Source organism: Zonotrichia leucophrys, chromosome 7, assembly GCF_028769735.1.
Source record: "Zonotrichia leucophrys gambelii isolate GWCS_2022_RI chromosome 7, RI_Zleu_2.0, whole genome shotgun sequence".
Taxonomy (NCBI): Eukaryota; Metazoa; Chordata; class Aves; order Passeriformes; family Passerellidae; genus Zonotrichia; species Zonotrichia leucophrys.
In genome coordinates, this window is record NC_088177.1 from 5,806,458 (window position 1) to 5,832,438 (window position 25,981).

At 40.7% G+C, this 25,981-nt stretch overlaps 1 protein-coding gene across 4 annotated transcripts in view; it reads right to left on the reverse strand.

The window, feature by feature from the left end:
- Positions 1-21,285, reverse strand: part of SPOPL (speckle type BTB/POZ protein like) — a 32,118-nt gene extending 10,833 nt beyond the window's left edge. For 3 of the 4 annotated variants that reach the window (XR_010440972.1, XR_010440973.1, XM_064718114.1), the window contains exons 1-5: positions 21,058-21,285; positions 7,067-7,201; positions 6,769-6,890; positions 6,350-6,501; positions 2,765-2,892 (exon numbers count right to left, since the gene is read on the reverse strand). Coding sequence is in view for 2 of the 4 variants with exons in the window: in XM_064718114.1 (XP_064574184.1) it covers positions 2,765-2,892; positions 6,350-6,501; positions 6,769-6,890; positions 7,067-7,144 (480 nt within the window). In the remaining 2 variants the exon portion in view is untranslated. The remainder of the gene's footprint in view (positions 1-2,764; positions 2,893-6,349; positions 6,502-6,768; positions 6,891-7,066; positions 7,202-21,057) is intronic. The other variant, XM_064718113.1, reaches the window with a different exon arrangement.
- Between the last annotated feature and the right edge of the window lie 4,696 nt (positions 21,286-25,981).

A 25,981-nucleotide genomic window follows, 5' to 3' on the forward strand; every position in this document is an offset into this window, starting at 1 on the left:
TTTCACAGTTAGACTGTACATTTATAACATTGAAAAAATCTATAGAGCTATTTCCCAGTTTTCACACACACAGTGATTTCAGGAGATATACATACACACAAAGGAAGTTTTAGCTTAGCCAAGCTCATCTTCTGTTGCCAGAGGAGAGTTCTGCATTTCCAGAGCCTTGACTCAAAGTTCATGGTCCCAGTTGTCCACACAGCATCCTCCTGTTAGCTACAGACAATGCCTAGGGAAAGCCATCTACACACTCTTAATGTGCACTTCAACGGAGCTCTGACCTTCCAAACTTCTGATTTAGAATGGTTTCTAATACATACTGAGAGCTGGGCAACACAATTTGCTACAGGTCATCTTTTTAAGATATAACCCAAGCAAAGTTTTAATTCAAATCTCCCCCACCCAGGTGACCTGGAGTGTATTGTCCTTTAAAGATTCTAAATACAAAGCATTACAGGGTCTGACCTTTCATATCTCAGTCCAACAGGCACACCATAAATCAAGTGCATCCTTTTATTATTTATAATTTATTTAAATAAAGCTGAAACCCAATCAAGTTAATCCCATATAACTATTGAAAACTTGTCAACTTGAACAAGTTCTGTGTGATGACACTTAACAAGGATAATGTCCATGATTTTCTGGATTTTGAATCTGTGGTAATCTAATGGTAAGGGTGATATAAATGATTCCTTGGACTACTAAGGCAGGTAAGATATCTGTGAAAGCAGAGAACATTCTATTCCATTAGCAAATGGAACATCTGGAAGTACTTTCAGATTGTATGGAAAGGGAGAATTCAGTCAGAGATCAGTGTGCCCAAAAAACTGAGGCTGTATTTAATCCCAAGTTGCTGCTGGCAGCACCAGACTTCACAAAATATTAAACTTAACAGCCCCTCAGGTGCCATCCAAGGGCAGATCCAGCTGATCTTCAGAATCTCTGGCAACACAGAATGAATATCTTTGCTGCCAAAGACAACCAAATAATTTTCCTGCAAGCCAACAGGAAGAAGGGCCCACCAACAGTCAGTAATCAGAGACCTTCACTAAATATCTGCGACATCTGACAAGGTTTATCAAGCAAAGTGGAATAGTTAAGAACTGGTAAGTCAGTTTTCCAGACAGGAAACAAGCAGGAAGGCAAACATGGAAATCAGAGCTCAGCAGTAAAGTTCTAAAAGGACAAAACCTTCAGGCTTGTCTATAGAAACAGGTCCTTCAAACAACACCTGTCATTTCTAAAGACAGCTGAAGAGCTCTATCACACATCCAAAGAAAGAAATTCCTAAAATATTTGGATTTTCAAGTTTTTCCTTCACCCTGAAACAAGCCAGAAGTTATTTTAACATGTTCACTGTGAGCAACTAAATGTTTTACTTCCTTCCACATTTATAATCAGGGTAGGTCCAACACTTCACAAAAGCCACTCACATTAAAACATCAAGATATTTTCATAGGGAAGCACAGCTAAATTCAGTGATTAGCATCAGAATTTAAATAACAGTATTTCTCTGTGGAAATCCAGTATTTCTTCTAGTTATATTTTTTAAACAAGTCTAATCTCTAAATTTAGAGAGTGATCTATTCCAAAACCAAATGCTACTTTTAAGAGCTTTTCATTTACATCAAAGTGCTCATTAGGAGGACAACTTAAGAAGAGAAAATACTCAAAAGTATCTTTACAGAACCATAAAACACTTGTTATATCTGCTTTTATCACCCAAATAATTGTATTCATAACAAATTTATCATGCAGCTAATTTAACTTGTCTAAGTGAAAATAAGATGCACTATATTTGCAATATCTAGTCTCAAGGGCCACATTTCAATTATTCTTCCTACCCAGCATAATGACATATAATTAAATTGTAATCTTGCCAAGACAATTTTACACATTTCCTGTAAATACACAGATCAAAGCAAACTTATTAGCAGTTAGAGCATCTATCATCCTCCTAAGTCACTAATCACTTTATGGCAGCCCAGATAACCAGCCAATGTATATTCAACATACATTCCACTTACACTGCTACTTTCCATTTATAACACCAAGTAAGCTTTTTACTGAAATTTAATAGGAAAATTTAGGTTATGGATATAAATGATATTATAGAAGAAGGGATCCACAATACACCATGAAGTTAAATTTCTAGCACAGCTCTCAATGTTAATTTTCAGTATCAAGCACACCTCCTACAAGATACTTGCATTCTCTCAGAAAACAAAATGTAACAATTAGTCAAAAAATGATGTGTTTAATTTACTGGAAAGACCTGTTCATTGCTTAAAGCCAACAATTAGGATATTAAAGGAATATAGATCCTGACAATCAGTTGGGTTTTCTTTTATAATGTGAACCAGTATGTGAAGATTTCCATCCAGTGAAAACCAATCCTCTAATTCCAAACACAACTTCTTTAAATAAAAGTGACCTCAGTAAAACAGCATTTCTCTAGACAGCACACAGCAGCCACCTCTGGCACAAATAATTCTACAGTCAATTCTGATGTAACAAATGTGGCAAATTCATAAAGAAGTTCAGCAATTTACAAGTGATCAATTCAATATTCTACACCTCAGTGTACAAGCACCAAAGAATAAAATAAAATGCAATACAGACAAAGCAATGTATATTTTACCAAGTTCATAGATTTCAGAAGACAATTTTAGAGTATGTTACTGTTTAAATCAACAAAAATCTCTATTTATTAGAGCAGGAAACATTGTATTTAAAACTGTATTACTTAAAAATTAATACCCACCTCACAAAATAATGTAAGCTTGTCATCTGGTAGAAGACCATTAGCTTCATCTAACAAAAAATCTCTTCGGATAAATTTCTTAAATCCCCAGTCCTTGCCTTGCACAAACCGATATGCTCTTTGGCTTTCTGATAAAAAATTGTGCACAAATACAGCAAGTTAAAGGAAAATATTAACAAACAGCACCCAATTCCACATCAAGACTAAGAGGTAATAAAAAAATTCATCAGTTTCACACATTTGGATCACGTGTCAACAGAACTGATTAAAGCCTTTTTAATATTGCAATAGTGTTATTTTATAAAACACTTGATGAGCACAATTTGTAATTTGAACCATATCCTCTCATTAGATCTCCAAGGCACCATCCAGCACAAGGAGTTTTTCAGTGAGGGTTTAAGAGTGCCAATGTGTCAAAACAGGAATTGTTCAGAGGGAAGCACCATTACAATGAATTTGTCACCACAAACCCATCCTGACAACGCTCTGCAGTTGTCATAACAATCTGGTTTGACTTCTTCCTGAAATGGAAAATCTTGTTTCACAGGTTGAAATGATTTTGAAATACAGTAAAAGCATTAAAATAGCAAAACAGAAATGAAAGCTTTCAACTACTAAACTATCTTTTGGTCATAAAACATAATAATTATATTTATCTTTTGGCCCCAGTTATAAGAATTAATTTTTTTTAATCCATCAGATTTGCTGTGACAGCACAACTTTTTTTTTCTAAAATTCACAGCCAAAAAGGAATTCCCACAGTCATGTCAGTGCAAACACATGTAAATCCAGTAAGATTACACATTTTGTATGGCTGGTTGACTGAAAAATGGCCACTTGTTGCCCAAATCAAACCACAGGAAAGAGCACCCTACACTTAAAGTAAAATGTGCAAAAGAGGTTATTTGGGAATGGCTTTGAGAAGCTAAGTAGAATAAAGCACATTCTGAATTAAATTCAGAAAGATAGTTCAAAATGAAGGCAGCAAGAATACTGAAATAAGAGCAGAGTGGGAAGTGGGGAGGGGTCTGATGAAGAGTTCTTTTTTAAAGATTGTTTCTTTCATTCCAAAAAAGCTGGGCAAGAAACACATCACCACTTCATTTGCTGTACACAGCTAAAGAGAGCACTTCAGAAGTTTAAGTCAGAAGGCTGTAATAAAAGCAAAGTGTTTTTCATGACAGAATCTGTTAAAAAACCCTCCAAAATAAAGCCATCAGCAAAGGCAGACTTCCCTCCACTATTGACCTTGGCAGCACCCCTGGAACACACTGGAGCTGGACCACAGAAAACACACACGTGTCACACACTGCCCTCACCTCCAAGAGCTGGAAAAATTCTACTCAGAACAGCTCTTCACTAGGATTATATCAAGCAAAATATCATGTAGAGTTTTTTTTCACTGTATTTTCAGAGCCCACTGAGGAGCCACCCAGGAGCTGTGAGGTCTCTGTCCCTGTCACCTCCTCACACTCCTGTGCCAACAAGCCCTGCTGTACAGAGCACAGCAGCAGAGGGAAATGCACTCCCTGAAATGCAGTGTGGGCAACAGCACAAACACACAACACTGCTCACAACTGAAACCTGTATACCAAGAAGGAAAAATATGTTTTAAAACAGTATTATCTATTTTTCTTGGCATCTGGATTAGTGTTTTCACACCTTTACCAACTTTTAACCTCATTATCTTGAATTAAAAGAAAAAAAATCAGAACATCACATACCCAAAAGCATTCACAAATTTCTTTTCTAGATTCAGCCCAATTCTTTACTTTGCAGACTTAGATTTACTGTTAGCAGCTACAACCAGTGTTAACCCCCAAAATTAAGAACCAAAACAGAGCAGCACAAAAGTGCAAATGTATTTTTCTTCTAATAAAGTCAAAATGTTAGTTCACTATCTGTTTCATACACAGCTTCATCCCTTGAAGCAGCAGCCTATGCATGAATTATCAATTTACAAGGGACATTGGAAATGGGGCGTCATTTTCCTGTCTCAGTAAATACACAGCACCCACAGAAGCAGATGGCAAATGGCTGGAGAGCCCAAGAAGTAAGACTTCTGTTGGTAATTTCCCAAAGTGAAAAGATATTTATAACTCTTGTGGTGCCAAACCCAGCACAGCCACTGTGGCAGAAGCTGCAGACACACCCACTCTCAGGATTTTTAGCACTGCAGTGGATGATGAACCAGCAGAGATGATGGGTCAGGATTTGGGTGTTTGCTACAGAAAGGAACAAACAGCTCACTGGAGATTGGGGTACTGGGGGACAACAAATCAACCAGAACCCACAATGAACCCCTAAGGCAAACAAAGGGCCAGCAGGACCTGGCTAGAGACTAAAACAGATTGCCCAGATAAGCTGTGGAGTCTCCATCCCTGGAGATCTCAAAGCACCACAAGTCCCAAGCAAAGAGCTCAGGCTGACCCTGAGCCTCCAAAACCCCTGTGCAAACTCAGTAATTCTGCGCTTCCATGATGATCTCCAAATTGGTATTTGTAAATAAAATGTGAAACTGCATCAAAGCCTGTTCACTCCAGGACTGTGTCAAGTCCAGATGTAAACATCCTCCAAATGAGTCTCCAAATGTACACGAGTGTCTCTCAGCTCACAAAAGCTCCAGAAAGGGAAGTTTGCAGGGACTGAAGAAACCATCAGTGTAAAAGGATTAGTACAGTGAGACATGCATGTGAAACATATGTATTTACCTCCCTTCCAAAGAGTCCAATCATTTAATTTTTACATTTGAACTCAGTTCTGTGGATTTAATTTGCTGTTTACAAGTGGGCCTAGTTATTTAAGGAGAAATAGCATGAACTTTGGGTATAAACACTGCAGAACTACAGACTTGCTGCAAGAAATGCAGAATTTGCAACAAAACAGGACCTGAAACATCTCTTAAATCCTGGAGTAGAAGGGAAGAAAAATAGGTATTTTTCATATACAGGACTTGCAGCAGATCAAATTCAGTGCAGATCAGCATTAAATTATTCATTTCCACAAGAATCCCAGCTTTCCCAAACAGCATTTCCAATGAAGGTTGTGCTCAGAAGTTTGAAACTAAAAGATTTCCATACATTTTTCATATCAACAAAACAATAAAATCAAATAATCAGTTATTTCAAAGTCTTCTAATTCCTTGGATACATGGCACGTTTTTAAACTGATTACAGTGTAAATCAGCTGAAATAGACCAAAATATTATAAAGGATGTCTAAAAAATCCAGCCATCTCTGCTTATCCTATTTAAAAATGGAAATCAAACACTTCCAGTGTAGCTGCAAACAAGCAAATACACCCCTGCTAACAGGAAACAAGAATAATCTGCTGGAAAAACTAAATGACAAGGACTTGGAGTGACAGCAGTTGACAATGTGCTGTAATTTATACTGCTGAGGACAGAATTAACATTGCTCAGTGATCAGAAACGTGTGAAACATGAACAGAATTTTATAATTATGTTTCTAAGAGGAAATTAGAAAAGGTATTTTATAAAAGTTTATCTCAATATTAAATTCTGCTCTCAACTGAAAAAAATAACATTGCTGATGTTCTTACAAAACCACATTAATATTCCCTTACCCATTGCTTTTGTTTCTTCTCTTTTAGCATTCAGCAAGGAAAATTTGAATTTTGCTCTGACTTCACTTTTTGGACAACTGACTAAAAGCAAATACAATGACAAGTAGTCTTTGCTTTCATCATCTAATCCCTTTGGATTCACTCTCAGGCACCTGAAAAAAAAGGAGAAATTGTAATTTTTTTAATGGTACCCAGAATAAATTCAGAAGTACTTTTACAAGTCACAATCATAAATGTTACTGAAATAAATGTTTCCTTTGTGATTGCTGCAATTTAAAATTAGAACAAATCCATACCTACACTAACCGTCCAAGAAGTGTCCAAGTTTTAATACTGATTTTTAATTTAACTTTACAATTTTTGTGAGCAAAATAACCCCAAAACAAAACCCAAAGCACTTGCTCAAATAAAGACCTTACCACTTCATTTTGTCATTTGGCCCTGATGAAAACGTAGAACTCTTTAAAACTTCACCCATTTCTTCACGGCAAAAGCTGAAGTTATTAATGGTCCACATGTATGAAAATTTTACTACTTTAACCTGAACAAAAGATCAGAAAATGTTAAGAATATTTAATTTACATATCAAGCATTAGCTATGAGAACCACTTAGATTGTCAGCTATATTTATTCAATATGTCAATAACTTTAGTTTATGGGTTTTTTAATAATTATTATGATAACAGAAAATGAAGGCATTGGGATTTATGTAATTACCTGGGTGTAACACCAGCTTTCAGCCACGGGTCCACTGGACATCTCCCCAGGAGGAGGTGGGGTGGGAACCCTTGACATTGCCACTTATTGCAGGTTTATAGTATCAAGAGAGCAATCCAAGCTTCAGTAATTCTCCTAAAAAAAGGAATTCGTACATTTTGTTCACCCTTCTTAGGCGTGGGAAATACAAAAACTCATATTACTGTGTTTACTAAATTATGCATCTGAAAATTAAACCTGAAAAGAGGACAATGGCTCTGCTGGGTGTCACACATTAACAACCACTGGGGCTCAAAACCTGCAGGCTGAGCCCTCACACAATAATTTATAAAAATAAGCACCTCTGCATCACACACCACCACTAATGACAATATTTCAACATTCCCTTGCAAATTACCACTCTGGCCACTCCAGAAGTGTTATAACTTTCTTCAGGCTTTCCTCCTTTGACTTGCAGAGTAGCCAGAGCATCATTAGCACAGTGCCTCAGGTTTTCACCCAGACATAATTCCCAAGAACACTCAGCAACCTGGGAGGGGAACAGGCTCACACAACCCTGAGATTTCTGAATGGAGGGCAAGAAATCAGACCTGCATTTCAAGCAGTATTTTCTTTCACAGATCTTTAACACCAACAGAGCTGAAGAACTATAATAACACAAAGCCAGAAAACAGTTTGACTGAACTCCCAACAAGAAATAAAGTGATTTTGTTATGAACTACATCACCTAACAGAGCACTGAGCTCCTCCTGCCCACCAGGAACTGAGGCACTTGCCCAGATCCTCACACCTGGCTACACAGCAGCAATTGGGCCAGGCCAATGAAAGAAGGTGGGCAATGATGGAGCAGCTCTGGGTTCCTGGCTGGTTCTCCTTTAAGGGAGGGTTTGCTGTCAGCTGTGGGCAGATTCCTGTCACAGGCACAGCCGCCCACTTAAGCCGCCTCATTAAATTGCTAAAAAAGTGAAATGAACCCTGATCAAACCAGAAAAAAATCAATTATTTCTGCCACAAAACATTTTCTCTTAGTGCAGAAAGTTTCTTTAAACATATCCTGTGCTCACTTAGAAGCAACAATCTTTCTGCAACATTTGACTGCTTCACTGTACAGCTCTTTTTAGCTGTGATAGAAGAGCATTAATTGTCTTCCTCAAAAGATGTGATTGCACATCACTAATCATGATGGAACTCTCCAGGGATGGAGCAACACTTAGAAACAAGGTTTTATGCAAACACTGTTAAAAAGCCATTGCAAGAGCATGTACAATTCAGTCATGATGTAACAAGTTCATTATTCCTACAGGAAGAGTTCTGCTCGGTGAAATGCTGTGACCCTCACTGGATGTTTTCCCCTCTGCCTTTCTGGTACTGCTTCTCACTCCTGGTATGAAGCAGCCCTTCCACATCAAAGCCTGCTGACAGGTGATTGCTCTGAATCACAGAAGTATAAAAGCTTGAAAAGAAAGCTAATTCTCAGTTTTTACCAGATGAGGAAGCAGATGTTTTATAATAATATGCCTTAATGAATCTCTACCAATAGATCTGCTATGACAGGGTGAAAACAAAACACTGAATAGGTCTCCTGTAAGATATGGATCCCTGAGACATTGAAAACTAATCATAAACACAATTCAGCTGTCTTTAACAAATGAGTTCTCCCCAAATAAAACTGATATTTGTCGCAACATTCAGTACTTCATTAGTACTTTCTATAAATGAAAAACCAACATCATCCCTAAATTTAAGATAACTGAACTTGTTTGCTTCATGTTTTTTTAAGCAGGAGACACATCTATTGTGCATGTTGCGTTTACACAGTTTTTGCTTACATGTTTTTTACATTGGTTTTGATTCTCTATACAGAATCACAGAGTAAATTTTACAGAGTAAAATTCCTGGGAAGGATACATATGAACTTCTGCTTTCATAAAGCAAATATTAGCACTCATATTACCATTGCTTCTGGAAGCACATCCTACTCAGTGGTGACAACTGAAGCTGTTCCCCCAATGCAATGGATTTTGAGACAGAACCATATCCTGAAAGGGTTAGAACAGCTTACCTCAGCCTTACTGACCCTGCTTGCTGCTCCTTGATCCTCCAAAGCTAAAGGCAAGAAGAACACAGCCCATTCCTAATTCTGTCATTTGCATGAGATGCACAGGACTGTCTGCTCTCTCATCTGTACCTCAATTCTCCAGCCCATCAGACCAGCCAGCTCCCAGGAACCATGAAGGAGCAGCAGATCTGAGCCAAATTTGCTCTGAAGGGGTTTCTAAATTGGAAAAGCCTGAAAATAACTGCTGTACACAATCTCTTTTTAAAAAGTGTTCAGTGACCTTGGGCCAGCTACCAGTAGTTATCTGCCCACTCCCATCTCACAGCTAAATCAGCTTGAATCACTGAGAATTTAACTCTCAGCAAAGGTAGTTATTTGCAATTATTTTCAGGTCCATCTGTTGCCTTGTCTCTGTACCTGCTCTGCCCGTGGCAGCTGTGCTTCAGAGGCTGCTCCCACCTGCTGCATGGCCTTTATTTAAGGAAGGCCTGATTTCACCTAAGGACACTTCTCAGGTCCTTCTGAACAGCCTCAGCTTTTTGTAAGGTTTCCCCTTTTTGCAGCACCAGACAAGTGATTTTCACGACCTCCTGATACACCTCTGAGGAACAGATTAACACTTCACTTTTTTGCATGGATTGACTAAGCCAAACACATTTTTAGACTGAGAAAACTGGCAGAAAGCAGTAACTTTAAATCCTTGATACTGGGAGCCTGCATTGAGGAGCTGTCTGTATTTTTTAGTACGTCTGAGCACACAACTTAAACAAAACAAAGGACCAACCAAGACAAACTGAATAATGGGAGAATGAATAAACAGAGCTTCTGATGCTCTGTTAACATGTACCAAAAGATAGGGAGAAGAGTGGAAATGGTCTAGCAGTACTGCAGACCTGCCCTTCACTTTATTAAATCAATTAATTGGGATTTGGGTGGGGTGATGTGGATATTTACCAGAGCTACAAGGAGAGACAGAACACAAGCTCTCAAGATGCTGTCCTGAAATCAGAGGATTTTGGAGGTGTTTGGAGAGGGATTTTTGAAGTCTTTAGACTGACAGCCAGGCCACACTGAGTGGCCACCAGGGCAAAGTGGACCCGGCACAGGCAGCCTGAAGGTGAGAACAGAGATGCAACTACACACCCTTTGTTCTGCAGTGCTCTGCGTGGGGAGGAGACTAAATACTACTCTGAATAAATTGTTTATGAGTCATTGATCAGCCACTGTCATCAGCTCTGACAAAATGGTTTTCCAAGTACCAAGCCCTCATCACAGCCTATTAGACCAAATGGTTGGGAACAGGGAGCTGCAGTTCACAGAACCAGTCAGGGGACGACGGGGTGGAATTCAATCAGTGAAGTGCAGGAAGACAGGTCTGCTATCTGCAGCATGAAACAACTTAGAGGGACAATTTTCATGCTAGAACCTGAATTTATTGCTCTGCAGGCTATCATGAACAAAGCAGCAGAAATGAGGGAACATTATCAGACAATAGCTCCAAGAATTTTCAGGCAATGCTGTGCCTGTCTGGACAGGGCCCAACAAACCAGTCTGTGTGGCCAGGCAGAAATGTCTGACCATCAGGGCAAACATGCACTGGGAGCAGGAGAACAAGCTTTAATGGATGGGTAAAGGAAGTTTCTGGTTTTCAAAAGGAAAATGAGATGTATTTTTAAAGGGTGTCAAGTTCCTTTGTTTGGAGTTTTTCCTAATGAACTGAGATACTGAATGTTGTACAGCAGTCAGTTCTGATTTAATTCACAATTCATGTTCATTGTCCTCATCGAACATTTTGTGTTAAAAAAAAGAAAAAGTCAAAGGTTCTTAGCTTGTACTTCCAGACCCCAAACATGATGGGCTTATCATTTCTACAGGTCTGTTAAGGAAGGTATTGGCTTCACCTGATAATCACTCTGCAAATAGACCAGATTCTGTTAAATCTGGATCTTCCAGGAGCTGATCCTCCTACAGTGAGCAAGTAGGCAGAAATAACATAAAAAAAGGAGATTTCTCAAAGCACATTTTATTTAGGAATTAACTGAAGTGCCCTCCTAGTCAAACAAATACTTATGCTGAACTTAAAGCAATGTGAAATTGATTATTGTTACTTAATTACCTGCACACACAGTGTAAAGAAAGCACAGGCTACCTTCCAAAATATGTATTTGCCCATATTTTCATCAAAAACTGTATCAGATCTCCATTTTCTCAACTTTTAAGAGGAGATCTTAAGATTCAAAGTTACTTCAATAGCACGCCTTTCAAAAATATTATCTTGTTTCCCCTGTCTGAAATAGAGTATTTATCAACACTATTCTAAACAAGGTTACTTTTTAACCTCTCAGAGCTAAACAAGAGCACATCCCCAGTCTCTTACATCTTGTGCTGGAATTCTCTCAACTTTTTCACTGAAAAAGTGACTAGCTTAAGAAAGCATTTCTTTCTAATTATGTATTAGTAAATACATAATTTAGAAACCAAATATAGTTTATGAAGTTTTGAGGGTTTGGCTTTAAAAAAAAAAAACCAAAATAAGTTCTTCTTCATTCAGTAACATCAACTCCCAAAAACTCATTCAAAATAAACATGGTGTAGTTACAGAGACACTTATTTAATTTCCTCTCATTAAATGATCAGTGAATAAAGTATTACATGGTATTATATAATTAATATGTAAGTGTTTTATATAAAACTAGCAATATTTGTTCAAGGAATGTGTTTAATTTTTCAAATTACGAAGAAGGCAAATTCTTGGGAAAAACACCATCTTATCACTTCTTGGCTGAGGAAGAATATATTTATTAATATAAAACAAATAAACCAAATCAAAATAGTTAACTCTGAAGTGAAAGACATTCTAAGGCCAAAGACAAAGTTATTTCTGCACTGCCCCACCTGGATCACACAGTTCTAGGCAGCACCAGCTTATGAAGGCCAAACCATTTAAGAGTGAAGAAAGCCATGTTCCTTTGTCACTGATCACAGACGGATTTGTGTAACAGCCACCCACCACCTGGGTCACACTTATTTGGTGGCAAGAAATGCCTATGGCTTGCAATTTGTTTGTTTAAGATTTTGCCTTATAAGCGAATTAAGCTTACATAAATGCCTATGATTTTTACTAGTAAGTAGAAAAAAAATGAACTTTGCAAGAAATAGGATTGTTTTTTTAATTAGTAGGATTTGCATCCCTTCACAATTGATCTTTTTGAAAGAATTGCTGTTGTATTTCCTAAACAGCTAACTATTAAACTAAGTTTCCTGCTGGATGATCCACAACACAATAACAGATGCCTGAAAGGTCTATTAAGCTCAGGCAGTTTTCCAATTTGTTCAGTTATTATCTCCTCTGAAAACACACTTACGATATACCTACGAAAATTTAAATACAGTAAATTTATACCTACAGTAAAATTTAAATACAGTGTTCAGCATTTATGGATTTTTTCCATCACTGCATCATTTGAGTGAACAGAATTACTCACACTTACACAATTGCAATAACATATATCCACCCCCTAAGTTAGAAAACTTATAGGTTAAGGAGGTACTAGAGTTTGTGTTATCTGTAGTACTTCTAACATGAATAATTTCACCTTTTTGGGGCAAAAGAAGGGAACAGCAGTTGGGTTACACACAGGAAACCCCTATAACACTTACTGAAGAGGCAGCCCATAACACTTAAAAAGGTTTGAGGCTTTTTTGGAATATGATATTAAAAAATGCTTATTTAAGTATACGTTTGATCGGGAACCACACAATAGCAACTAAGTTGACACAAACCCAGCTTTGGGGCTTAGATCAGAAGCTCTGGCTGCTCCTGTGTGCTTCATGCTCACCATGTCACCCTTGCCACGCCACAGCCCTGCCACGAGACACAATCAGCAGCTACACCAGCCAATTCATGACTCTCTCTGCACTCTTCCAGTGAGGAAAACAAATCCTGCCATGGACTGGGCTGTGACAGCTGAGAAACTCCATACCCACCCTGTCACCCCTGCCTGGGGACAGCAAACTCCAGCAGAGAGAGGGCAGGCAGCTGGGGTCACAGGCATCTCAAAATAGCTGCAACTAAGACGCCAGAATTTAAAAGCACATCCTCATGGTGCTTCCAGCAAAAAGGCCCCAGCAAGGCATAACCCAGCACATGGGAAATGCCCAACTTTTCAGAGCGACGATGGTGTACCTATGACTGGTGACTCTGAGGTCAGCAGCTCAAAATTAGCAAGGGAATACTATTAATTGTAAAAACTGTAAAGTTGCTTACATGCTATTTTCAGGCTTTGCTCTTAATTTTCTTTCCCATCCTAAGGCTTTGAAAAATAAAGTTCAATTTCACCTCAGCTGTGAGAAAGCCCAAGTGCTCAGCAGAGTTGGAGCTAAAGCTGTCTAGTTTACATCACTGATAAAAATGTCTCAGCATTAGCCTTGCATTATTGTTCTGTAATACAGAAAACCCACTGTGCTCTGTATTAGCTATCCCAGACCATCCCCTACAGCAGTCATCTATGCATTTCCCTGGAGAAGAAATGCAAGATTATTTCTTACAGCATTTTTCATTTTCATTGCCCAGTCTAGTTTTACAGGACCCAAAAGAGGTGTATTTCCACCACGATTCCTCTTGGGAAAATATTCTATTCAAATAATCTATCGCTGTCGGGGTTTGTTTCCTGGTATACAGCCAAAGTGATCTTTTCCCCTCCTTAGTTTCACTCCATTACTCTTACTCCAACAAATCACTGACATGTGAAAAGTATTTTAAATGAAGACATTTTTTCCCTAAATGCTTCAGTTCCACACAATCAAGAGTTCACCAAATCAAAAATGCTAATCTTCACTTTCTTCTTTGCACTTGGAACAGGAGTTTGTTTAAGCCAACAGAAAGCTGATTCCACTTGTAACAAAGAAATATCTTTCTCTAGCAGATTCACAGCTAGTCTGGCGTGGTTTGGGCTGTTTTGGGTTTCTTTTCTTTTAAAATCCATCAGATTTGTGGAAAGCACTGGCCTGTACTCTCTGCATTGTCATTTGCTGCAAAGGAGCTGTACAGGGCAGCAGAAAGTTCTCATTAACTTCTGCAGACTGGCATCACCTGCAAAGCTCACACTGAACTGGTACAGCTGCTTTCAGCAGGCAAAAGCTCACACTCACAGACGCTCTCAGGAGGGGGCAGATCACTCATTTGTTGCCCTGTTACCTCTCATGGCAAAGCAGTGGTCACACTGAGCACACAGCTGCATCTTGGAGATTCTGAGAGTCACAGCTCATTTCAGGCCCCCTCTATGCCTGAGTGTCAGACTTAATGCAAAAAACAAGTGATAACTTCAAGAAAGGAAATTGAGAAAAAGGGCCTAAAACTCAATTCTGCCAGAGGACAAACTGCATTTGATGTTAATTTGCCCCAAGAGTCTTGAAATTGAGCTAATTCACAACAGCTGATTAGACAAATCCTAGGAAAGGCAGGCCAAGAGGTAAGAGCTGCACACACACTTGCTTTGGTGAATATGAAGCAGTGACCTCTAAAAGCCAGCAAAACTTCACATCTCAGGACAGGACTGAAGCTAAACTGGTTTAGACTCACAGAGATAAAGAAAATCCTAAAAGTTTATAGAATCATAGAATATCCTGAGTTGGGAGGATGATTGAGTCCAGCTCACAAATTAGTCCAACAGAAACTGGCTTCTGAATTTCAAAGACAAGCAGACAACTTCTACCATTCAAAAAACATCCAGGTACTGTTTTGCTTATACTTCAGACTTTAAGAACCATTCAGATATAATCTGTTTGATATAATCCCTTTTTCCACTGCAAAAACAATCCAAAGCTTGGCAGTTTCCTGTGAGTTTCCCCACTGACACACTCTTAGTTGCTCAAGGCAGAGAACATTTCCCAAGCAAGCAGCAAAGAGGCTGGCACAGGCCTGTCGGGTGGCCTGGCTGTGCAGTAAATAGATTTGGTTTCATCCTGGGTGCTGTCAAACAAGGCAGACCAGAAGCAGATGTGAGCGTGCTGCTTTTTGCCTCGGTGCACACACAGGAGACACAGCCCCGCAGTGAATCATCCCACCCCCCACACGCAGCACAGCGCTCTCCCAGAGCACACACACAAACAGCAGGGAAAAAAAGAGATTTACTACCAGCAAATCAAGAAGTCAGCCAGCACCAAGTGCTGAGCACCTCTTTACAAGTGACTCTGGAAAGCTCTGAAGGCTCAGACACTGTAATTTATGAGTGACCCAGACTAACACTTGATGATGTTACTGCCATTTATCTTTTCCCTCAGCACTCAGTGAGCAGTCTCACACTTGTTGGAGGGGATGGCACCTCTCCAAACACAACTGCTATTTAATCATTAAAAATGATGCCTGGCTTGTAAAACAATATTCAAAATCACTGGCTACAGAATAAAAGTGGATTTTGCTTCTTGATCTTATTAATATAACTAATCATAGAAACTAACTCTGGGTATAAAGTTTGCCACACACAATTCTGAGCAGTTTACTGAGTACTGAAGCTTTTATTTCACTTCTAGTTATATCATGCTTTCCTTCTCTCTTCCCTTCCTCTTTTTTTTTAAAGGGGAAAACCCCCACTTCAGCAGAATGTTACTAAAAATGCCCTGTTTTGCCATAAACAAGACAGGACCTCCCCTAATCACAAGCCTCTCATGAGATGCAACAGTATTAATTCAAATATTTCAGATTTATTTACTGTATTCTTTACCCTGGATCAACCACCTGCCCAGTGGATTTTGAAAAACTTGCCTAAAATGTATTTATGCAAACTTCTTCAGTATAAGTAGTTTCAGTTTCTTAGAAACTATATCACCATTGCAACACAAATATTATTCTGCTGCCATTTTAATTTAAATTTGCTCGCTATATGCACATAAATAAACAAAAAAATTCTACCTTGACATACTCTGTAGAGATCAGAGAAACCCACTGCAAATAGATTTCATACATTTTATTCCTCTGAAACCACCACATGCCAAGTGCAGTGCCAGATCCAAGAGTGAGATCACACCCACTTGGACAGTCAGCACAGCAATGCATTAATTAACCTGCAATCACACAAATCAGCCAGAGATTTCAGACAGCTTCATCTTCAGAATAACATTTTCAGAACTGAAAAGTATGACTTTAAATAAGTTCATGTAGACTCTATGTGGAACTTTCCAAATGCACAAAAAAACCAGCTAAAAAGATGTATAAATCCAGACGTACACAAATAATTGCTGCAAGTAACTTTGCACACAGCACAGTCAGGTTAGTTAAAATGAGTATTTTGTCCTGTTACAAGAACAGCTACTCAACTTGATACGTAAATATCAGTGTGCCCACTGGTACATCTGATACTTACAAAAAGGAGCTCAGAGTTAATATTTTCATTGTATAATGCTCCATCCCTGAAGCTGAAGAAACCATATTAACCACTCATTATATAAATTCAGTACAAACAAGTCCTGGTTTTATCTTCAAGAGTTTTGATTACAAACAAGTAATTCTGAAACTAATCTCAGTTAACAAGGAATCTGTTTTAAAATTTAAGAAAAGCTGCCACTAAAGAGTCATGGTTTTGTTGCTGAGGTAATGTCTACATATGAAGTAATTCAGAGCCCTATTGTGAAGACAGTAAATATGTGTCTCCTCTAAAGAATTTAGAGGAATTATTAGCTAATCTGAATCACTAGATAAATTTACTAAGTGCTTGAAACAACACATAACTTGTGTTGAGATTTTTCTTTGACTTAACCCAGTGGTTTTTAACTTAAACTCTGTGTACTGAAATCATCTGTATTTCGTAGGCTACAGGCCATGCTAATGGAGAAAGCAGATTCATCAATTAGAAACCGAATCTGAATAAAGAAAGCCAGGAAAATGAAAGCTTTTGTGAACTTTTCCAAAGAAAAAGTCAGCACAGAACAGAGAACTAGAAAGTAGAACACCAGAGGAGAAAGTAATACCAGCTATTCCTCAGGCCAGAGGAGCACAACTCCAGTTGTTCGGGAAGCAACTGCTGATGCAACCACCCCAAACCCTTTTAGAGACACCAAAAAAAAAAAGCTCTCTAATTAATTTGCTGAACATCCAGCACACAAGAAAACAAGGCATTTGGAAGAAATCAAGTGCAAGTCATCACCTCCCATTTCCTTCATCTCCATTCGCCCTACTCACAAATCGATTTTGCAAAAGACTTGACCAACTGGTAAGTGAGCTCTTGGGAGGGGACCAACATTAAAGGAACTACCAGGAAGGAGGCCAAGAGAAAGCTGGGCTCCCAGGTTTCACCCAGTGATCCTTTCCACTGCACAACAATGAGAGGTTCCCACCCCATGAACTTTGGAAGTTTCCCAACTGCTGGAGACATTTACTCCACCAACAGCAGCACTGCCTATGCCAAGAGCTACTCTCTTGCACTCTCCCTGGCGCACAATTGCTTTTTCTTAAAGCACACAGGTAAATTGCACATCAAATGATACTTCACCCTTGAACTAGTTAAGAATTCAAGTCACAATATAGTGCAAGGAGCAAATGCCACATGAACCACGATGAACTAATGCAGACTGTTACAATTAAAAGTAGCACATGTAATATTTTTCACCAAAAAATGAAGTGATAAATGGGAGATGCAAGGCAGTATCAAGGATAAGTAATCTAATTCAGGGAATTTGGATATGTGAGCTCTCTGGATTATTCCATGCCAATGACTTTCTGGATCAGCTGAAAGAGTATCTGACTTTCCACTACATTTCCCAAATGCTATATGCAAACACTCATCACAACAACGTTGACAGATACATGCATGGTTGCAAAGTGATTCCTTGTACAAAACATAAAAAGCCTTGTAGCTGATAAAGAATAATTTTAAGCCAGGCTACCAAAAAACACATTGGAAAGCTATTAAATTTGGATAAAATGGAACCAACAGAGTTGAGGTTTCTAGCTGAGGGTTTTTAGGTTAAACTCTCTCCAATACTGAACATACACTCCTGCCAAAATTCCACCACACAAGTTGAACAGTTTAAACATTACCAAAACCCCACATTTATGCAAAATACTCACTCTGTAACACAGTTACACTTCTTGAGAAACCCACTGAACTAAGGCCAGCGACCATCTTCTCTCAGTTAAGAACTACAACATCAAAATTACCACCACTAAAACACCTCCACCTCTCACAGAGCTCCACCAAATCTCCACAAGGTACTGAGGACAAGCTGAATGAGAGATTTCCTACTTCCATGTGAAGGGACAATTCCAACAGGAAGCCTTTGGATATCAGTGGGACAAGAAGCAACAGAATGTCACAGGAACATGAACTGGAAATCAAAGGAAGGAAGGTGTCTTGTGAATATGTATGTATTTGTAGAAGGGACAGGGAATCGTGGAATGGTTTGGGTTGGAAGGAAACTTGAAGATCATTTATTCCAACCCCCCTGCCATGGGCAGGGACACCTTCCACTGTCCCAGGTTGCTCCAAGCACGATCCAACCTGGCCTAGGACACTGCCAGGCATGGGGCGGGCACAGCTTCTCTGGGCACCCTGTGCCAGTGCCAAGGTACAAGAGGCTCTTGGAGACCACAGGCATTAGTCAATCACTGAGGCAAGTAACTTCTCTATTTCATCCCAAAATCCAGGGCCAGGACATCCAGGACAAAATGCATGGTCCTCAGGCTCTAATTGGGAGCACAGCATTTTGAAGATCCCTGGATTTTATGACTACAGCTACCAGGCTCCTGCTTCTGGCAAGTGTAACAATCTCACTTAAGACTTCCTTAGTCTCAACCAGGTTTTGCTAAATACACAGGAAGCAGACTGCTTTTGACAAGGAGACAGAAATGCCCATAAGGAGCATATGAACCTGTCACAAAAACTGTGAGAAAAAAAACCCACCAAAAATATCCACTTGTCATCAACATGAAAATATAACAAAAAAAGAAAAAAGCAGGCTGAGGTGGTTTTGTAAGGCAAGACACACAGAAGCCTATGCCTGGGCATACCAAAGCACCTGGAAACATTCAACAGGACACATTTCTAATTACCACCACCTCTACAACTGCATGGGATGCAAAGAGAAAAAAAAGTGAACAGATGTGAAGAGATTGTATATGAAAAACAATGTAGACTGTCTGCCAAAGCAGGCTGAAAACCTGGGAAGAATGAATGAAGCGAGAAGTTAATGAGATTTAAGTGCAAGTCAACTGTTTCCTGTTGCTGTCCTCAGCTATTTCTTCTCCACTCCAACTTATGTTGATAATGACAACTGGTTTTATTCTCTCTACTGTATATTTATGCTAAGGTGCTTTCAAAGGCACAAAAATCAACAGAGAAACACAACCTACAGAAAAAAAAGGAGGGAAAAAAAAGTAGATTTCAACTGAACATGCAAAACTGTAAACAGCATGATGGCTGAAATCAGTGATTAGGGCCAGAAAGAAAACTTGGTAGCTTTTCAAATTCATTTTATATTTGTCTATAGCATATACAAGTTTTTAATAGCAACAAGTAGCTTGCGCCGCCTATGCAAGTACAGAATGTAATTCTTTATTTTCACTGACAGTTTAAAAGCAGGCTGCAAAGAACCAAAGTTAAAAGTTTGGCAGAAAGCTGTTTCAAGGGAATATAACACCAAGGATATTTCTGGATATTTAAAATCTCAGATTTCCAGAAGAGAGTTAAATACAGTTTCTGCTGATGTACCAAAGGCTGACGAGTTTGCAGCTTTATACACAAAAGGCATATTGTTTAAAAATTATTTTCCCTTTCCTGAGTAAATATCCCCTTGCACAGTGAGGGGGAAATAACCATGCAGTAGACACACACTGGAAATCCTTCACAAACATTTATGGTTATCCTGGTCACACATCCCAGAAGGCCCAGAGAGAAGCCAGGTAAAATACTTCCAGAAGTGACAGTAACTAAAAAGGGATATTTATTTCCAGAAATAATACAACTACAAGTAAATAACAGAAAATGAGACATTTCTGTTAACCTTTTTTTCTTATGGTTAAAACAAAATGCCTTGGCAGGCATACAAATGGTTTAGCTCAGAACCACTGTGGTAAAAATTCCTGTAACCATATGGGATATCTATCAAAATAATGCTTTCTGCAGAACTGATAAGAATAAGGAAGGACTCTAATCGACTCTGTCACAGATTGTTCCTCCTGGCAGGAGGTTCCAGACAATCCTTTTTGTCCAAATACTATTTTTATGACTCTCGACACCTATTTAGAAAAGAAATTTAGAATACAGTCACAAAGCAAAGCTACGTTTTAAAACGGATTGCTGATTCCAGTATCCTAGAGTTTAAAAAACACCGAGACCTCAGCCTGAGCGATATCGATATTGCCTTTGTTTTGCCGTTTTCCATTCTTTACGGTCTTTCTCACCTAGTTGTGCCCTCGAACAGCCTCAGTGTGATGCAAATCCTCCCCGGACTCCCGGGAATTTCAGCAGACGACATCATCAGGTGAAACCAGCCTGACTCAACTCCACTTCCTGACCATGGCTAAGATGGAGCGCGCAGCCGAGGGGAGCATTGCTCACACACATCCCCCGAACCCCGCCACAAACTTTGCCGCAGCCCAAAGACGGCCAACAACCAGAACAACCTCTCAGCCAGCACCCCCTCCCCCGCCGCCTCCTTCTGCTTTCTCACACGGCGTCAACTTCCCAACCCAAACCGCACCGGCGTATCGAGGGCACGGGCGGGGAACACCGCGCTGCTCCAGGGGCTCTCCGCGGCGGGCAGCGCTCACCGGGGCCTGCGGGATGCGGGGATCGCCGGAGCCCCGGACCGCGGACAGCCGACACCGCCCGCCCCACAGCACGGCCCGGCCAGGCCCTCCCGCAGCACCTCCGGGCGCTGCCCGAGGCCACAACAAAGCCTTTCCCCCCTCACCCCTTACCCCCGGCCCGGCACGTACCGGATCGCGGCGCTGGCGGGGCGGCGCGGCGGGGCTCATTCCGCCGGGGCGGGGACGCTGTGACGGTCACCGGCGCCCGGCGGGAGGCGAAGGCGGCGAGCCCGGGCGGCGGCGTAGCCGCATCGCTGCCCCCGCGCCGAGTCCCGCTGCTCCCGGCCGTGCCCGCCCCGCGCTCGGCACCTCCCGGCTCCCGCACGGCCCCGCTCCCGCTCCCGCCGCACTTCCGGGAGGGAGCGGTCACGCGGCCGCGGGACGCGCCGCTTCCATCCGGGAACGCGCGCGGGGCGGGGCGGGAGCCGAGTGGGCCGGGCCGGGCCGGGCCGAGCCAAACCAAACCAAACCAAACCAAACCAAACCAAACCACCCCAAACCAAACCAAACCAAACGCTCTCTGTGAACGCTGCCGGGGACCCCAGCGGCTCCTCGGGGCTCACAGAGCTACCCCACAGCACATGGGCGCAGGGCCGCGTCCCGATGGTTCTGGAATATCTCCGCTCCTCACCCTCTCCGCACAGTCTCTTCCAGAAAGGAGCTCTGCTCTTCCCCGTGCTCCGGTGGAGATTCTTGTGCCTTCCCCTGGCCTCGAGTTCCCTCTCTTGCCCGTCCAGAAGGATGGGGCGCCTCTCCTGAGGGGCTGGGACAAAGGGATTGTTCAGCCTGGAAAAGAGAAGTTTGGGGTGACCCAATTGTGGCCTTGCAGTACTTGAGGGGAACTTACTGGGAAGATGAGGCAAGGATATTTACGTAGCATGTAGTGACAGGATAGGGGTGAATGGGTTCAGATGGAAAGAGTGGGTTTAGATCAGATATTAGGGAAAATATATAAATTTTGAAGGTAGTGAGGCCCTGGCATGGGTTTCTGTGGCTGCCCCATCCCTGCATGTGTCCAAGGCCAGCTTGGACAGGGCTTGGAGTCACCTGGTATAGGACAAGGTGTCCCTGCCATGACAGGGGGTGGAACAAGATGATCATCAAGGTCACCGAACCCAGACCATTTCATGGTTCTCTTGCTTGGCACCACCTGGCATCATATTCTTGGCACCCCTTTAGGTATTTCTACACATTAATGAGGTCCCCTCTCAGCTCTCTCTTCTCAAGGCTTAACAGGCCAGGCCCAGCTCCCTCAGCCTTTTCTCAGAAATGTTCCAGTCCCCCAATTTATCCTCATTGCCCTCTTCTGGACCTCTGCCCCAAACGGTCAGCAGGGCTCCTCTGAGGACTCCTTATTTACTTATTTTTATTTTGTTTTGTTTTTCAGATGATACTGACCTGAAATTGACCTGAAATTGTCACTCGCAAGCTCCATCTGCTCCCAGTAATGGGGCTGGAGAAGAGCCAGTCCTCAGTGACTGTTCCCCCGTGTACAGGCTGGTGTTGGGCTCTCAGCTTCTCACCGTGCCCACAGATCTGCTCCAGACTGGCACAGACACTTCAATATCTACAGTCCGCAGTCCTGACCAGGAATCTTCTCCCTCCACAAATGTTCACCACTCAGCAGTTCTCAAACCTGTTGGTCAGATCTGTTTCCTTTAGAATCAGGTGAATTTCTCTACATCACTGAAGTAGTTGCTTCTAAAAATAAATGGTGTGATAATTTGTAAATTACATGCACAGTACTGCAAAATTCCCCGTGGAGGCCTGAAAATAAAACTTAAGCAATATGTTTTGCTTTGTTTTTCAAACAAACAGGGCTTTAAAGAAAACATCCTCTATGGAGACAATTAAGACCCAGTGACACCTTAATTGCTTCTCTTGAGAATGAGCACTAAGAATACACACACAGAGCATTGTGCTGTGTAAGGATACCCAGGCTAGCAAGGTCTCAAAATCGATACAACTGCATTAGTGAGGCTCAGAGCCCTGGATAATTCATCCTGCAGAGAAAAACTGCCCTGACAGGGCCATACTGCCTTTGGTAGTACTAGTTCTCTCAGAGCTATTTCATGAACCTGTTCAGCACTGCACTCTATTTTCAGATGTCTCAGCAGTTTTTGTTTCTTTGGAGTCTTTTTTACACCAGCCCTTTTAGGAAACAGCTTTACATCCACAGCCAGTGCTTACTCCATTTAGTGAGCAGGATTCTTGCAGAGGGACCAGGCTGCTTTTATGTTGCCCACTACTTAGAAGAAAACACAGTAAACATTTGTCATTCGTGAGAAACACAAACAGAACACAGAATGTTTGGTCTTGTGAGCTGAGCAGTTGAGTGATTGGACACACTGTTGCTACTGGGAAGTGAAAGATGACCATTCTTTCACAGGGCAGAATTCAGTCACTCTTAGTGAAAGTCAGGGGTGCATTTCTAGTTGTAACTGAAGAGTCTGCAACAGGAATCTTAGGATTTAAATAGAGCAACTTGGCACATAAGAAAATCAGTAAGTGAATCTTTGTGTCTTGTAACCATCACCTCCCTTAAATCCCACTCTAGAGAAAGTCTGCAAAGATGAATCATTAACAGAAGTTGTGGAAAACATGCATATTTGCCAGCAGTCAAAAGGTGAGATTACAGCTCATGCATCCCTTGGGCTGAAAAGTTCCTTTGCTCCCCCTCGGATATTGTGGGGTGTGGGCACATGCCATGGCAGGGTGTGTAAATGGGGGCCAAGCAGAGCAGCTGCCACCTTCCAGATCTGGAGTCTCCACTTGCTTTTAGCAGAAGTTCAACTTATTTTCCTTTACTTTTTATCCACTGCTTAGTCCCGTTTCCTGCTGTTCCCCCTCAGATTCCCTTTTTTGCACCCTCTCAGTGCTGAATTGAAATGCCCCATGCAGTGTTGGTTTGTTGTGTAACACTAAGGTGAAATTCTGTCACTTCAGGAGGCATCGGTGTGATTTGCATTTTGGCAGCACTTAGTGGGTCAATTGAGATGAGTGACCCTTCTTGCCAAATGTTTTACCAAACACAGAGTTTGTAATCTGGTTATGACAGAAATGGTGGAGAAAAACAAGGCAGGGTGAGGTGATTAAGCACGCTTCCAGAACAAAGATTTTGGCAGAGACCAGAGGAAGGACAAAACTTTCCTGGGTCCAGAGTGAATGCCTTGGGTCATGCTTCCTCAGACCAGGCAGGAGGACTCACAGGAATATCCTCTTAAAATATACACCATTTTCTGGCAGGACCTTCATGGTATTTATACTTTTCAAAAAACTGTTCAGAAAGAGACCATGCTAGTTTATTTTCCTAAATAAAACTCAATACTAAATGTATTTAATTTCCAAATTACATGCTGGGAAACTGTATGTCTAAAGACACCTGAAGAAAGCACAATGGCTGTTGCAGTTGTTTTTAATTGTGCACACAGCCAGCAGTACTGACTCCTCTATTTAGACTGCCCATCACTTCTCATTGTGAAAAAGCTCTCAATGCACACATTTATGTGTGAGGAAGGGTTGTTTAATGTGAAAGGCCTCTAAAATAATTTTATTTATTGCTCCTAGAAAGATTAAGAAGGCATATTAACATACAGCTATAAAAGGATTAGTATGTGGAGATTTTCAGTGCTCTAGTCTGGGCAGGGAATACAGTGTGATCAAGTTTCAGGCTGTTGGGAGGTTCACCTTAGATAAACCCCTCAAAACACAAATTCTGTCTGCTATGGTTTTAAACATGGTATTTCTTGTGCTTCTATGTGAAATATGATTTATTCTAGGTGGTTGATGAGATTTCTTCACCCTTGTTTTGTGGTATGAGGTGAGCTGAATTCAGCTGCTGCACATGGTGATGTTAACTCCCAGGGCCTGTAAATAGATTGGTTTTAGTATTACTCCCAAGGGAAGTACTTGCATATGTAAACATGAATTGAAGTGATTTGCAAAATGCAGTTGTGAGTGGAAGCCATTCTCCACTCAATAAGTAGTCACATTTCAATGGTGAAATTATATATCCTAATTACAGATTCATCATAAATCTCTGAGATATTTCTGCTGAAAGGAGCCATTTATATACATGTGTGTAAGCACATTGCTGCAATAAGTTTTCAAGATCCTCAACAGGATTATGTCACTAAAATAACATTTTTGAAAGAAATTAAAGACAGGAATTTTAATTTAATCTGTTTTTTAATCAGGGTAATTATTTCATTAACATATTCTAGAGAAATCCACTGCAAGCAACCCGAGAGAGAGCAAGTATTACATGATTTCTGTTTTCTTTTTCTGTCTGTTGTCCAAATGTGAGCACTTTCTGGAGGAATCATGATAAATCCATAGCATCTTATTTCATTCAACCCTATTTACTTTTAACAGAGCCAGCAGACAACACTGCAAATATGCTGCCAAGATGTATGGGTGACTTTGCATTAAGTAAATGCAAAGGCAGATCTAGCTGATATAAATCACTATTATATGGGCAGTTTTAATAGAGTGAAAAATTTCAGCAGGAAAGTTTTTTGTCTTTTTGTAATAGAAGGGCTTCAGAATTTGAATTGCTTTTTGGAATTTAAGGTTCCAGGGTATAAAGATATTACTCAATTTAGAGTGACTTTTCCACCTTAAATTGTTTTTATATTTTCCTGGATTTCCTTTCTGAAAAAGAAAAGAATAAAACTTTTAAGTCATTACAAATAACTAATTTCCTACAAAGTGGTGATAGAGCCCTGAAATTATTCAGTAGTGTTTCAACAGAATGGGTCTTCAATTGGAAAGGTCAGTGTTTTGAAGCCAGCATTCTTCACTGTGAAATATCTGCTGGTTTTGCAGGAAGGTTTCAGCACAGATGCAGTTTCCCTGAGAGGGGAGGGTGACTCTGGAGGAGTGAAGTGTTCCTGCCAGTGGCTGCAGCTCAGAGCCTGACTGGGGGTGAGTCACAGCCAAGTCTCTGTTTTTCCTGATTCTGTGTGAGTTTTGATCTTCTATCTTTCACCACAGATAAAAACCACCAAGTCTTCTCTGTTTATACTTTGCATAGACAAACACTGGTTTTAGC